Genomic DNA, 13,697 nt, shown 5'->3' on the forward strand with positions numbered 1-13,697 from the left:
TTAAATACATATGTTAAAACAACCAATTTCCTAAAGCCACCACCTAGGGGGTTATTTAATTTACAAAACAATCATTTGTTCATCACGATAAGCGGTCAACGGTTCTAATGATATGCCAACCCTTGTCGCAATGAAGGCAAAAACATATCTATAACATGGTGTATACCGACCACATAGTTTCGGCCGCGTTAATTTGGTTATGGAAGCAGCACGAGCCAGTTTGCTTACTCAGGCTTTCTTAGTTAAGAGGACGATTTCCTATATCGTCGGATATACGCCCCGAGAGTATAGCCAGACGTAAACACTGTCTTCAACTGTTATTTTGCATTGATTCTTTACATAGACATTAACTTTTAGTGATTTCGCTTATATTATATTGTTGTACGAGAATGGTTAATAAAGAGTAAAACTAACATTCTCTATTATTTGAGTAACCCGATGACCCAGAACCGAACAGAAGCTTCTCTCGATAAATGGATTATAAAATAAAATACTACGCTTTTTAACTTTATAATTACGTTAGTCTGCAGTTTGATGTGGATTCGATTGAAGTTAGATATTTAGAATACCTTGAGTAGAGGAGTACTTCCTGATGAACGGGATAAATCAAACCAAAAACTTTTAAAAAAGGTAATGATATACTTAATGATATACTTTTCTGATTAATTATAACTACTATAGAAACTTCAAAATAACAACAATCAAAATATATTTAAAACGATGTTTAATGATTAATTTATTGATACCAGAACATGTCTCATAGGACAATTATGAAATTAAAGAGAAAAATATGTTTAAAACATTTATTTTCTTGAAATTTTGACAATATTTGGTATTTCATGCTTCGACAATAAATAACTAGTTAAATAAACATTATAAATATCGAATAAGTTAATATGTATTTCATTAATTACAATTTGAACGTCGAATAAACAGAAACGAAATAAAATATAACAGAACATTTTCGGAATTTGGTCATTATACGCCATAGTAAAGATTTATAAAATTTACTTTGTATTTATTACAAAGATCACCCTATATTATTAATAGTACTTACACGAAATTGAAACGCTTAAGGCACAGCGAAATTACACCTATGTATAAATACACCTATTTAAAACACTTGGTAACAATCATTTATCCTCAAATTGTGATATGTACAAAAATAGTTCCTTCTCCTTAACATTACACTTAATGTATATGAAGATTCTATGATAAAAATAAAATTTAAATGCGGTGAAATGGAATTATGTTAAGAGCACCAGAGAGAGACAAACACATAAAAATTAAATACACATGAAACATATTTGTACTCAGACTCACACATATACCGTATTGGCACAAATTCACTAATGTCTTAAATCGGTTCCGTTTCTAGAACCGATATTCCTCAAATCAGGCGGACGAGTTCTGTCGTCTTTGGCGTTCTAACTGTTTTCTGTGGTTGTGGCGTTTTCTTGCTATAATAGCAACGAGTACAATAACAACTGCTATCGCTACAGCAATGCCTATCCACCAATACACATTGTAAGATGCTTCTTTAGGATTGATGTTTTCATTCTGATCTGAAGCTGCTACAGGATTTTTGATTTCGAGCACTCCAACCGTAGATGCCTCGCTACCAGACTTTGCATGAGACTCATCATCAGTTTCGATAATGTTTTCATTTATATCATCATGTGTTTTTTGCTGATCCTCGTTATCTTCATAATCTGGTGCCTCGTTTTCCTTCTTGTCATCGATTATTTCGTTTTCATTATCAGCCTCTGTTGGTGGATCTATGTATTCTTCAAAAGTGTTTTCACTGGTTGGATCTAACTGGTTATCAAGATATTCGTCTAAAAGTCTGAAGTAATCTGTAAGGCCTGTGTACTCTAAACCATTTTCACGTTTAGCAAGTAAATCGCTGACCATTTCGGTCCAGACAAAGGCGTAACCGTGCATCATTGTATCACTGAAACAAAATAATTTTTCGTTAAATTTTTGCGTTGAAACTAATGTGTTTTATATTTCCTTTAATCGATTTACAACTCATATTGCGCGACACACAGAGTAGGTACGCTTTGAGCACTTTTGATTCTGTATATTATGTACATTCAATTTTTAATAAAATATGTTATTATTGTGTGAATGTTAAAATAAACTCACATTAGTCGTTGGTTATTTTCCGCAACATGTTCTACCAAATCATCGTCATCTGACATCAGTTCTTCAGCAAATGATTGATATACTTGATACTTCAGAATCAATCCCATGAATTTTCTGCAAATTTTTAAATAATGTTATTACAATGTGATATAATATAAATATATATAATATAACTTAGGTATATGTGTAACGATATTGTATCAATTTGCGTATCTCAATTCGAATGTGAACTGTGAACGGGTTGAAGAAGTACCAAACATTTGATTGTAATAGTTGGCTAAAACGTTTTCAATGGTATAAAAATTAATTATTTTTTTAACGCACCCTACATGTGGTTTATTCATAAGGACGTAAGGATCTCCCAAAATATCAATATTGGAAGACTCGATAAGAGAGAAGTTTTTCCGGAACTCGCTCCAGCTGTTGGCAATTTTGGCATAAGGAACCTTTCCCGTTAATACCTGGAGACGCCATTCATCTGCCGCCATGTAAAAGTTCAATCTGAAAAAAGAAATATAAAACTTAAGAAAATGCTCTTTACAGAATTAAGCTGAACCTCTTGAATATTTTGAAAAAAAGGGATCTAAATAAAAACTTCGATGATCAGAAAAAATCCTAGTAAAAATCCTACAACATCTTCACTGCGGAAACTATTAAAAACAAGACAGTCCAATACTTCATAAAATGTCTACATATTTCATAAAATAAATTTTATGTCATGCGAAGTCGGAACCGAACTCTATACGTACTCCTAAACTCTATCCCAAATAAACTATTCTCCTACTTGAGATACTCCTGATAATTCATATCATTGTAAATTAATAGCATCAGTACCTAGGTAAATCTCGCAGAGCAATAATCAGCTGTAGCACAAGGCGGTGGTAGTTTGGATTGTAGTTAAATCTTTCCAGAGAATATAATCCAGCGCGGTCCAGAGTATGTGGAGTCATTGACAATAGTGAAACAAAGCCTGGAATAGCCTCGTAGACAGCTGCAAAAAGATAACATTTAAGAGGGAGAAATATGAATATACTGTCCAATATATAACTGAAGATTTATAATATAAAATTCCTAATAAATTTTATATACGATAAAATAACATTATCGATCTAGTAAGAAATGTGAATTCGTGTGATTTCAGTTCACAATAATATATATAATGTCTATACATATATAGTACAGTTATTTAACTATTTTTATGATTTTCAAAGGAATTTGCTGGGAAACAGACCCTGGATCTTCACAAACTAAGTGGGTAAACAGGATTCAATTTGCTGAACATAAATCAATATTTCGTTGAAATTATGAGTACCTGAGTATCTGGGCGCTTCTCTTAATGCATATGTATTGTTACTGTGGGTAGCAGCAATCAGTTTGTACTTTAATTTCATAGCCATCTCATGAGCCTCCATGTAATTTGATATACTGACATCCTTGCAAGTAACAAGTTTCAGTTTATTTGGCTGGCACCAGTCAACAATTGTCGATGGGCAAGTACCGTTGTAGTCTGATTCATTTATTATTTCGGAGGGTATTTCACCGAAGTTAAGATGGTTTATGACTTTCTCGGCTTCTTTGTATGCGTTCAAACCACCCATATCCTATAAAAAAGTGTATAACCAATATAACAAAGGGTAAAGATCATTCTAGACTTAATCTATATAAAACAAAAATAATAAAAGTGTGTTTTCATGTAGAATCAAGTGCAAGAAGGAAAATCTACAGAGAAGTTCTGTTACAATAATTGTAAAAGAATAAACATTAGTTACGCAGTGAATGAAAAAAACGTTCACAGTCTTTTAGTTTATTCATACATTTAAAATGTAAGCAGTTGATGCACGATGGCTCTTGGGAATGTAGCGAAAATATATTTTATGCATACCCAAGTAACTATAACAGACTAACGCATTGCGTTAAATGCGGCGTACGGAGTACGGCATATAACCAGTCCTGGGTTTGATATTAAAAATACTTAAATATCACTCACACAGACTTAAATATATGTATGGTCCCATGTCCCAGACTTGACATAACGAATTTAAAATTTTGAATCAAATCAAATCAAAATTTATTTATTCAATTTAGATGCGACTTAAGGCATGCTTATGAATGTCAAAAACGTTTACAAAATTCGCGAAAGAGCAAAACTACGCCATCCGTTCGCAAAACTACCAGGAGGTCTTGTTGAATGAAGTTAACAGCAACAAAAGACCTTCCAAACCAATCAATCTTCTCTCTTATTGTTTGATTTATTTTTAAAATGATTAAATATAAAATTGCAAACGCAATGTAATCAGTAAGATAAAAAAATACTTACCATAACATGCAAATTGGCATAGAGCTTCTGATAAATATCCGAATGTTTAGGTAGTAACATCTCAATTAAATTTGACCAGTCATCCCCGGTCAGGGACCCTAGAAAGATTTGAAAGTATCGTTATTTACAATCCCTCTCGTCGAAAATCGTATAACCGTATTTCGATAGATTTTATTGGCATATAAGAAAAGCATTGGAATATGTTTCTCGAGGGGATTTTTATAGCTGTAAAATAGTGAGATTTATACGGAGTTGAAACGAATATTTTGTCTGCGATGTTAAACGTTGAAATTAACGTTAACAGCGAATTTGGTTCTTTACAATTCTGTAAATACGTTTTAAAAACGGGAATATTTTCATGTCACTGAATTTGTATTTTATGTAAAAGCTTAGCTTTTTTTTGTCTTTCCGCCAGTCTCTGAATAGCAGAGATTTTAGGGCATAAATGCATTTCCACCTCGAATATATAAAAAAAAGGATATATAAGTCTGTAATCTCTTTGGATATACTTACGAAATATTTAATAAAACTGTTATTAAATTAATCTCTCAATGGTCTCCATTAGTATTTAATACGGTTGAAAAGAAATATGATACACGACACGATAAAGTATTGAAAAATGAAAAGGAAGCTTTTTGCCAAATATATCACTGTACCGTTGTACCTACTTGCAGTTTAAACTCCACCATTTCGTTTTACATGCAAATTCTATGATATATGATTGTTTAATCACGATACAGGCCTTATACTTCACGTTCTTCGTTGATTCACGGAATAGAACAAAATAAGTTTTAATCTAGGAACATTAAGTTTTTTTTTAAATTAGAAATTTTGATGTGACATCGTCTTATAATTCGATGCCGGCTGCACGCACGAAAAAACATGACTCATGCAGCGTTACCGTGTCGCGGCGCGTCGTTACCTGTGATGCGTTCCATTTAAAGATTGAAATTCAAGCGTATTTATGGGTACAAATAAATCTAACTTGCTTAATTCAATTGTGATTTCCATTTACCTCCTTCTCCGTATATATATTCTCCTATTATACTCTCTCCTATCCGTATATATATTCGTCAATAAACCGACTTTACAGACAACAGATTTTTTAGAAAGAAATCCTCTGTTTTAAAAGCAAACAGTAGGTACTACAGAATCATGTCACGTAATAAGCAAATGAGGGACAAAACCTGACCAAATAAACTTTGTTGTGTTTTTGAGCTTGTTTTTTCTAGCTTTACAATGAATAACTGGGTCTAATATTGTCCTGAAATAACACCAATAATAATATAAATATATTTAACCTGTATAATATTGTGTAAAATTACATCTCTAATATAAAGACCTTCTTAATTACTATAATTTAACTGTTCCGTTATTTGTTTCAATTTTAAGCGTTTCTAACATCAACATCTCTGTTAAAATGATTGAGTCAAAAATTTTCAGGGCAATTTCTTTTCGCTAGAGGATTTGCTCATCTTGTTCTCGTTCTTACACTTTACACGTTAATGAGTGATTTTTTTTATAATAATCAACAATTAAATTCCATTTCAAGATATGAAAAATCTTATCAGAATACTGAAATTAGTATATAGAAAGGTCACGATTTTTGACATCGTGGTCTTGACATCCTCTGGGTGTTATCTGCCGTAATTTGATTTTCGATCGAAGTCTCTTTATGTAGGAGATAATCTTGTATAGCACGCTTTACATAAGTATATTTTTTAAATTACTTATTTCGTGTTATTTTAGTATCTAAGAATGAAAACAGTCATTACATTTGGAGGCCATAATAGCATTTTTTTTTGTTAAAAATCGATTTCTTATATTTAGTCTGTGCTTATATTATGATATTGGCGTATGACATAACATAAAGATACGTTTAATAAAGTGTTATCCATTTGTGTGGAAAAAAATATATTGTGTTCGATTGAATGTTGTCGTACAAGAACCGTACAAATGAATAAAAAAAAAAGAATTATATTCGATCATCACCGAGATGGTCTAAATGCATGTGGCGATGTTATGATTAAGTAGTTCCTTGCGTGTCTATCAGGACAGTCAACATCGCATAAGGAGTCATTACTATAACAGGACAAAAATATTTAATAGTAATTTTAAAAAAAAGATGTTACTAGACAGAAACAAGTACGTACACCAAAATACCGTCGTCGATATCGTAGAAAATATGAATACTGAAATTTGACAGTTATTGACAGTGTCCATGGGCGGCGGTATCACTTAAAATCAGGTGAGCCTCCTGCCCGTTTATCCGTTTTTTTTTTTTTTTTAAAGAAATGTATTTACTTTTGTTCTATAAAAAAAGTTAGTACATTTCCTCTGGGCGACTTACTGAGTGAATGAATTGGCAATGGTTTCCCAACAGCGTCTGCCCCCTTCAGTCTTAAAGCGACATATTTGTTCAGCTTCATGTATAATGGCTTCACATGATCCCAGATCTCGCGAGCCTTCAACGTAGCGCCTTCATACTCTGTGAGGGCGTCCCAGTATTCCTCCACAGAGTTATAAACTACAAAAAAAAGAAATATAAATTGAAATTGTGTAATTTGAATTCAGAACAATTCCTTGAAAAAAGGTGTTACGTAAAATAAAATTTCTGTGTTTCCATCTAATAATTACAAAATATACTGTTTAAAAAAGTACAAGGCAATAAAAAAGTTGCGTGCGGAAGAGAATATTGCAATTCGGAGGCCGGCCAGTATATACCAATTAACGCTGCGGAATGAAAACATATTTTCATTTGCATTAAAATAACTTTCGCCGGCTCTTGTTTGCATAAAAAACAATGAAAATTATTTCCTTTCATTCCTTTCAGCTATTTACGATAAAGGTATATTATATAATTAGCAAGACAGCCTCATATTTGACAGTATATATGAACCTTTTTATAGAAAAGCAGGTACGCCTTCCGTACCTGGCACATTAATTTCGGGATTAAGACAGGTTTTTAGTTTTTTAATATTCACTTCACTACCAGTATGAATTGTGAATTAAGGAAAATAAAATTGGTCCACAGCCGTAATCCCACGATCATACCGTTATGAGGCGCAAACGTACTGGGCCAATACTACTCGAAACCATAAATAAACGGTCATTTATAATTTGAGAGTACCCGATAGCACAAACGCGCTTTGTAAACATTAAAGGGCGCCAACAAAATCATTTCCAATAGCCATAACATATATTGAGATAAGTGGAAAGTTCTGAAATTTGTCTTAAATTAGTTATAAATTGGGACTTAAACAGTTGAAGCATGATTATTGATATCACACTTACGGTTTTCTTTAGAAGCATTCCTTAGTAATGGTAGTATGTTATCTAAGTAATCGTTGAAGTCTGGCAGCTTCTTCTCCCATGACTCTTTCATTCGCTTGAGGATTTGCTCATCTTGTTCTCGTGCTAGATTGTTCTGCAATTCTGCAATATAAAATAAGATGAATGCCCACATATAAAGCAACCCTTTCTAGAAATGACAGAACTGGTACATTATTTTTATAATTATTATATATTAATACAAAAAAATCACGTGGCGCAAGTTATGCGACCTACCATTATTTAAGATATTAACTAGAAGCGAAAATGTCAACAATCATTTTACACTTAAAGATTTCAATGAGTTTTGTTAATGTGTTGTGAGTAATAAATGAGCCATTTATACACTCATAAATTGTAACATAACAGTCTCGTTTCCAATAATGTCCAACGATTACACTCATATTCCTTATAGGTAACAGATGTGCCTTAGCTTTAGGAACCCTTAAATACTTCAAGTTAGTTTTATGTTAGTCTAGCTTTAGTTATAGCCGTATGTTTTAACGATTAAAGACAGTTGACACCTAGAATGAAACAAAGAGTTTGATTTATTTAAACATCCTTTTAACAACCGCCGCCGTACTTTAAATTTTTCTGACGTTTTCTGACTTAAATTACAATAATAATCTTTAGGGGCAAAAAATATTTCACTAGCCAGCAAATTGTTACATTATTCATCATTAAATCCGCGGAAATTTGTTTTAGTTCATGTCAGCACCAGTACACTATAAAACCAATTGAGTTTTTACATGAATGTTACAAGAAAGACATCTCTATGCCGTTTGCTATTGCTATCGTTAGTGGAAGTCAGATGAGTTTATTTGGATGACTATATACATATGTATATAGTAATATGTCACCGTAAGATTGTAAACATCGTTATATTACAATCTATACAGTAAGATTGTAAACTATCGAAAAGTAGATTACAATATAGCGAAAAATTATGCGTTAAATTGCAATCATAATGATACGGTTAACAATCTATCGATAGTTTACAATCTTACTAGATAGATTGTAATATAACGATGTTTACAATCTTACGGTGACATATATATGGCAAAGGTTTTTTTACGTGTCTAATAAATCTAAAAATGCCAGATGCACACACATCATTTCCCCATTGTCCCGTAACGCAGTACACTTATTGTACTCTTGCACCTCATCTATCTCTCTTCCTCTCGAGGACTTAAGTATGCAATCATTTCATCAATGTTTTGTTATGCCATTGTCACGTTTAACTATCTTCCGTAAATCGACTTTACACACAACCTTTTTTTATTTAACTTTATAGCTATGTAACTATTAACAGTGACAGTTTTAAAAACCTTATACCAGACTTAACGATATTGCCCACCATTTGAATATAAATAAATCTGTTTAAGTTGGCTATTTTATCTTTTTCTACTATGTACTTCTGGAATTGTTGGCCACTTATGAAGTTATTAAATCTACACATATGTACTAATTGTAGAACTTAAAACGTAGACAGTGCAGTTGTTACTTAATACTCAAAACGAAATTAATTTAAAGTTCAGAATCTAAAGTCTAGACTTGACTTTATTTCACTCTTAGCGTACAAAAGTTTTATTAATTAGTTGATTATCCAACGAAGCAAACACTGATACAGTTACATTATATACACTGAGCGATTATGTATCCCACTATACATATATTATTATATGTATATGATATTTCATTTTTAGAATTTATCAGCTGACTTTCAGTTCAGAAAGATTCCCAAAAAAATATTACTATGTAAACAAATACAGAAAAGACTCGCTGTGGGTATTTAATGTTACATCATCAAGCATGTGCACATATAACAATGTTACAACACATATCTGTTTACAGTTAAAGGATCTAATTGGCAAAGTCGAATCCTCGTATTTGTATGCAATATTTGTTAGAGGCGTAACGCAAAATAATCGCGCAAAAGGGTGGATTGGAAGTTTTTGACAGTCTATAATACGATCGAAAAGGTACGGTAATTTTTTCCTTTCACCCACAGGGCTGTGCTGATATAATCAATTTCAAAGTATTTTTTTAAAAACATAAATATTATATTTAGTTCTAAGATAAGTTTTGCAATAACGTAACATTAATTTATGTGTTAATTAACAGTGGCTGCGTGGTTATATCATAGGATAATCCGTTAGTCGTGAATTTCAGTCCCAGCCAATCAATAAGTCTTTCAGCAAGGCAAACAAGGGAGATTGATCTATTTTTTTATAGAACAGGGGGCAAACGGGCAGGAGGCTCACCTGATGTTAAGTGATACCGCCGCCCATGGACAGTCTCAATGCCTCGCGGCTCGCGAGTGCGTTGGCGGCCTTTTAATATAACCCAAAAAAATACTAGCCCATGACTACACAATAATCAAACATATATACATAATTTATTATCTCATAATTGCTTAATATTATCTTATGAAACAACGGGATTAACACTTTAATAAGCCAAACAGAATAAGTGGAAACAACAAAATTATATTACCTCTTAAAGTACAATTATTTGTGGCGCATTCGTAATCCGGAGCGAATCGGATGTGGTTGAGTGAGGTGTCTGCAAATGTCACCAGCTGTGGACAAGAATAGTGCATAAGACATAACCAAACAACAGAATTAATATTACCTTTAAAATTAGAGTCACAGAGTTAATAGATTCAAAGTTCATTAGATGCCTTGGTCATTGCTAAATTTGTTTAATATAATTGTGTATAAAATGTGGGTAGACCTACCGACATATTTTTTTTTTTCGGTGCAACTATCTACTAAGCTTGTTAGATAACATATAAAGTTATTCCAAAACATTACCTCTGTAATTGTTACTGGTATTCGAGATAAATTTGAAATTTAACTATTTTCAGTTCCAAGCAGAGCAGTAAAGCATTGCCTCACCCAATGAGATTATAGGTTCGATCTCCAGGTGTGTACCAATCGAACCAAAACCAAGAGATTATTCCATGAAGAAAGAAAGAAAGAAAGAAATAACTTTATTAGACACAAAATACATTAATGTTTCTATAAAGTAGAGTGCACTGGCCCCCACACTATGATTCCCTGTGTTGTGGGCAGCCAGTCTCTTCCTTTTACATCTAAACGTTACTTAATTAATTAATTTTACTTAACAAATTTATACCTATACTATTTTTGTACGATAAGAATGTTTTCTGTATCAGTATAGGACAGCTTAACAAGATATTATTTTTTCTGGTATATTATATTATCCATATCTGGTATTTCCTGGTTTGACTTTTACTTTTAAATTGATATGATCATAGAGTATCGAAATTTTTACATTTTGTTAAAGGTATACGTATATATATATATATAAGAAATAAGTATATGTGTATATGTCACGTGAAACGCGTCGATTTCTTTTGGCTTCCATTTCTACTAAGTTATATGCATAAGGTAAATTAACAATGTATGAAACAATAAATGGTTAACACACGCTGAATTTCAGAGGCAAGGAGCAATTGTACGGTTTAACGACTCTCAACGTGCGCAGTTAAGTGGAGCACATTGCTACATGCTGAATAAACTTGCTAATCAGCTTGTTTGAAACAATGTTCTTTGGGTATGTGTTTTTAGCTTATATTGAATTTCTTTTACTCATACACGTAATTGAATTTAATGATTTAATATTTAAGTGAAAACACAATGTTCGCGTGACATTTATAATGATATCTTAATAAATTACGTGTCATGTTGTTCGTCCGCTATGGAGTCTTAAACTACCGAACCGATATCAATCAAATTTGCACACCGTGTGCAGTTTGATCTAACTTAAAAGATAGTATAGCTAATATCTCAATTTATACCCGCAACATTATTTTATTGCAAATATTTGTTTATTATTTCATACAGATGGCGCCGTATTAAAAGTCCAACGTCTCACATAAGCTACCTACCTAATCTACCTTTCGCATAAGTTCTCCTACCGTTTCCCTTGAATAGTTTACTGCTATGTAATATAACAAAAACCTTAGTCACAGCATCGCTTGGCGGAGTCCGCTAGTTATTCTATATTTAATTGTTGAATATTCCTTTGTGTATCACGCTCTTAATGAGGTTTAAGTTTCTATTTAATTTAAGTTTTTTATTTGGCTGTTTTTTATGCAATAGGAGGCATATGGGCAGGCGGCTCACCTATGTTAAGTGATACTCACAGATGCCACTCACATTGCCAGTAGGCTCCCAAGAGCTTTGACGGTCTTGTAATAATTATTATTCTCTATACCTGAAGGACTCTAAGTCAAATTGGTTCGGAAATTGTTTGCTAAATTGAGTTAAGTTTTTCCTTTGAAATTTTTATGTTATAATAAAATTCAGGTGTAAAATTTGTGAAAACATATTTTCTTTTATATTTATTAGTATTCATATTGTTTTACAACGTATAAATGAATGAATATTAATGACACTAGTGAGTGCACTGTTAATAATATAGTTTATGTTATCTTAATATATATATTTCTTGTGTGCGTGTGTATGTGACTGAACTCCTCCTAAACGACTGGACCGATTTAGACGAAATTTTTTGTGTGTGTTCAAGGGGATCTGGGAATGGTTTAGATTCACAATTTTGTCCGCTGGACAATGTTTTTTTAATTAATTTTCAATTTATTAGTTGTTGATTGATTGATTTTGGAATGTTTTACATTGGATCCGACAGACGGCGCTACCATCGCAGTGTCAAATTTTAAATAATATTCGAATTTTAATTTTAGTCTGTCCCGAAATTTAAAAAAAGTTTTGTTATCATTGTGTTATATCGTGTGTGACCATGTGCTGGATCGTTAGATATTGTCATAACATTTGAATAATAATTTTCATCAAAATGGCTTATTAAAAATTGAAATTTTGAAATTAAAGACGTGTAGACAGGACAACGTCTGTCGGATCCGCTAGTATCCGTATATTAACTACTTCTCTAGACTAGATATAGTAAGAAAGTCAATACGTTTAAAAGCGTCAACACTTATTTACAATACAAAAATTTATAAATTTATTTAATTAAATTTTGTTAGATTAGTTAAATTTCAAGGGTCAAAATGGAAGTAACAATGTTGTCAAAACAGGTTATATACTGAAGCGTGAATTTATCAAGTTCCTAATAGACGTCTAAACATAGACGAAAACATATTAATAATTCCTTATAATCGTTAGGTTTGGGGATGCGGAACCCTTTACCCTTACCAACCTCGTTAACTTAAGCAAAACAAGAGATAATTGCTATGCCAGGACTTTAGTACTATAACGGACTAGGGTAAAATCCTTTTTGAATAGGCGGCTTAATGTTTACTCTATTGCCAAGATATTAACACGTTCTTTTATTACAACCCTCTTGGCTGTTTCTTCTGTCGTCGTATTATTAAAGCAAAATCAATGTGTGCATTCAGTTCCTTAACAGTCAACTTCAAATGTCAATACAAAAATCCGCGAAAATGGAGGACACCGTGAGCAATTTCTGCAAAAACCCTTCATCTTTTAGTCAATGCAAACTCCGGGAAAATGAAGACATATAATACAACTTTTTCTACAGCTGTGATACTTTTTTGATATTCAACACCTTTGTCTTCAGTCACCGTAACCACGCACGCTGTAAAGCACGCGAAACGTCGGATATATTTAAAATAATGTTAAATAGTGATAAGTTTATAATAATACATAGCTTCAATCCGGTAAAAAGTGTTTTCTTTAAAAGTCAAATTCAAGTCAAAACCAAACTATACGATGAATTCACCGGACGGAAATCGGACCGGGGACGAACTATGATTGGCATTATAATGGGGATTTAGCCTAAGGTTCTAGTTGAAATATAAATATATAAAGACCATGCATGTTATTCCAATTCCAATATTTATAACGACCTACTTATTTCGATCTGATGTGTAATT

General features: G+C 32.4%; 1 protein-coding gene across 2 annotated transcripts in view; it reads right to left on the reverse strand.

The window, feature by feature from the left end:
* Positions 1–789: 789 nt before the first annotated feature.
* LOC110993956 (angiotensin-converting enzyme) overlaps positions 790–13,697 on the reverse strand; it is a 129,276-nt gene continuing 116,368 nt past the window's right edge. For both annotated transcript variants that reach the window (XM_045631885.1, XM_045631884.1), the window contains 9 exons: positions 10,292–10,376; positions 7,760–7,900; positions 6,816–6,992; positions 4,466–4,563; positions 3,461–3,749; positions 2,983–3,139; positions 2,473–2,649; positions 2,149–2,262; positions 790–1,954 (listed from right to left, as the gene is read on the reverse strand). In XM_045631885.1, the coding sequence (XP_045487841.1) occupies positions 1,396–1,954; positions 2,149–2,262; positions 2,473–2,649; positions 2,983–3,139; positions 3,461–3,749; positions 4,466–4,563; positions 6,816–6,992; positions 7,760–7,900; positions 10,292–10,376 (1,797 nt within the window). In that variant the 3' untranslated portion in view covers positions 790–1,395. The remainder of the gene's footprint in view (positions 1,955–2,148; positions 2,263–2,472; positions 2,650–2,982; positions 3,140–3,460; positions 3,750–4,465; positions 4,564–6,815; positions 6,993–7,759; positions 7,901–10,291; positions 10,377–13,697) is intronic.

Source organism: Pieris rapae, chromosome 17 (assembly GCF_905147795.1).
Source record: "Pieris rapae chromosome 17, ilPieRapa1.1, whole genome shotgun sequence".
NCBI lineage: Eukaryota > Metazoa > Arthropoda > Insecta > Lepidoptera > Pieridae > Pieris > Pieris rapae.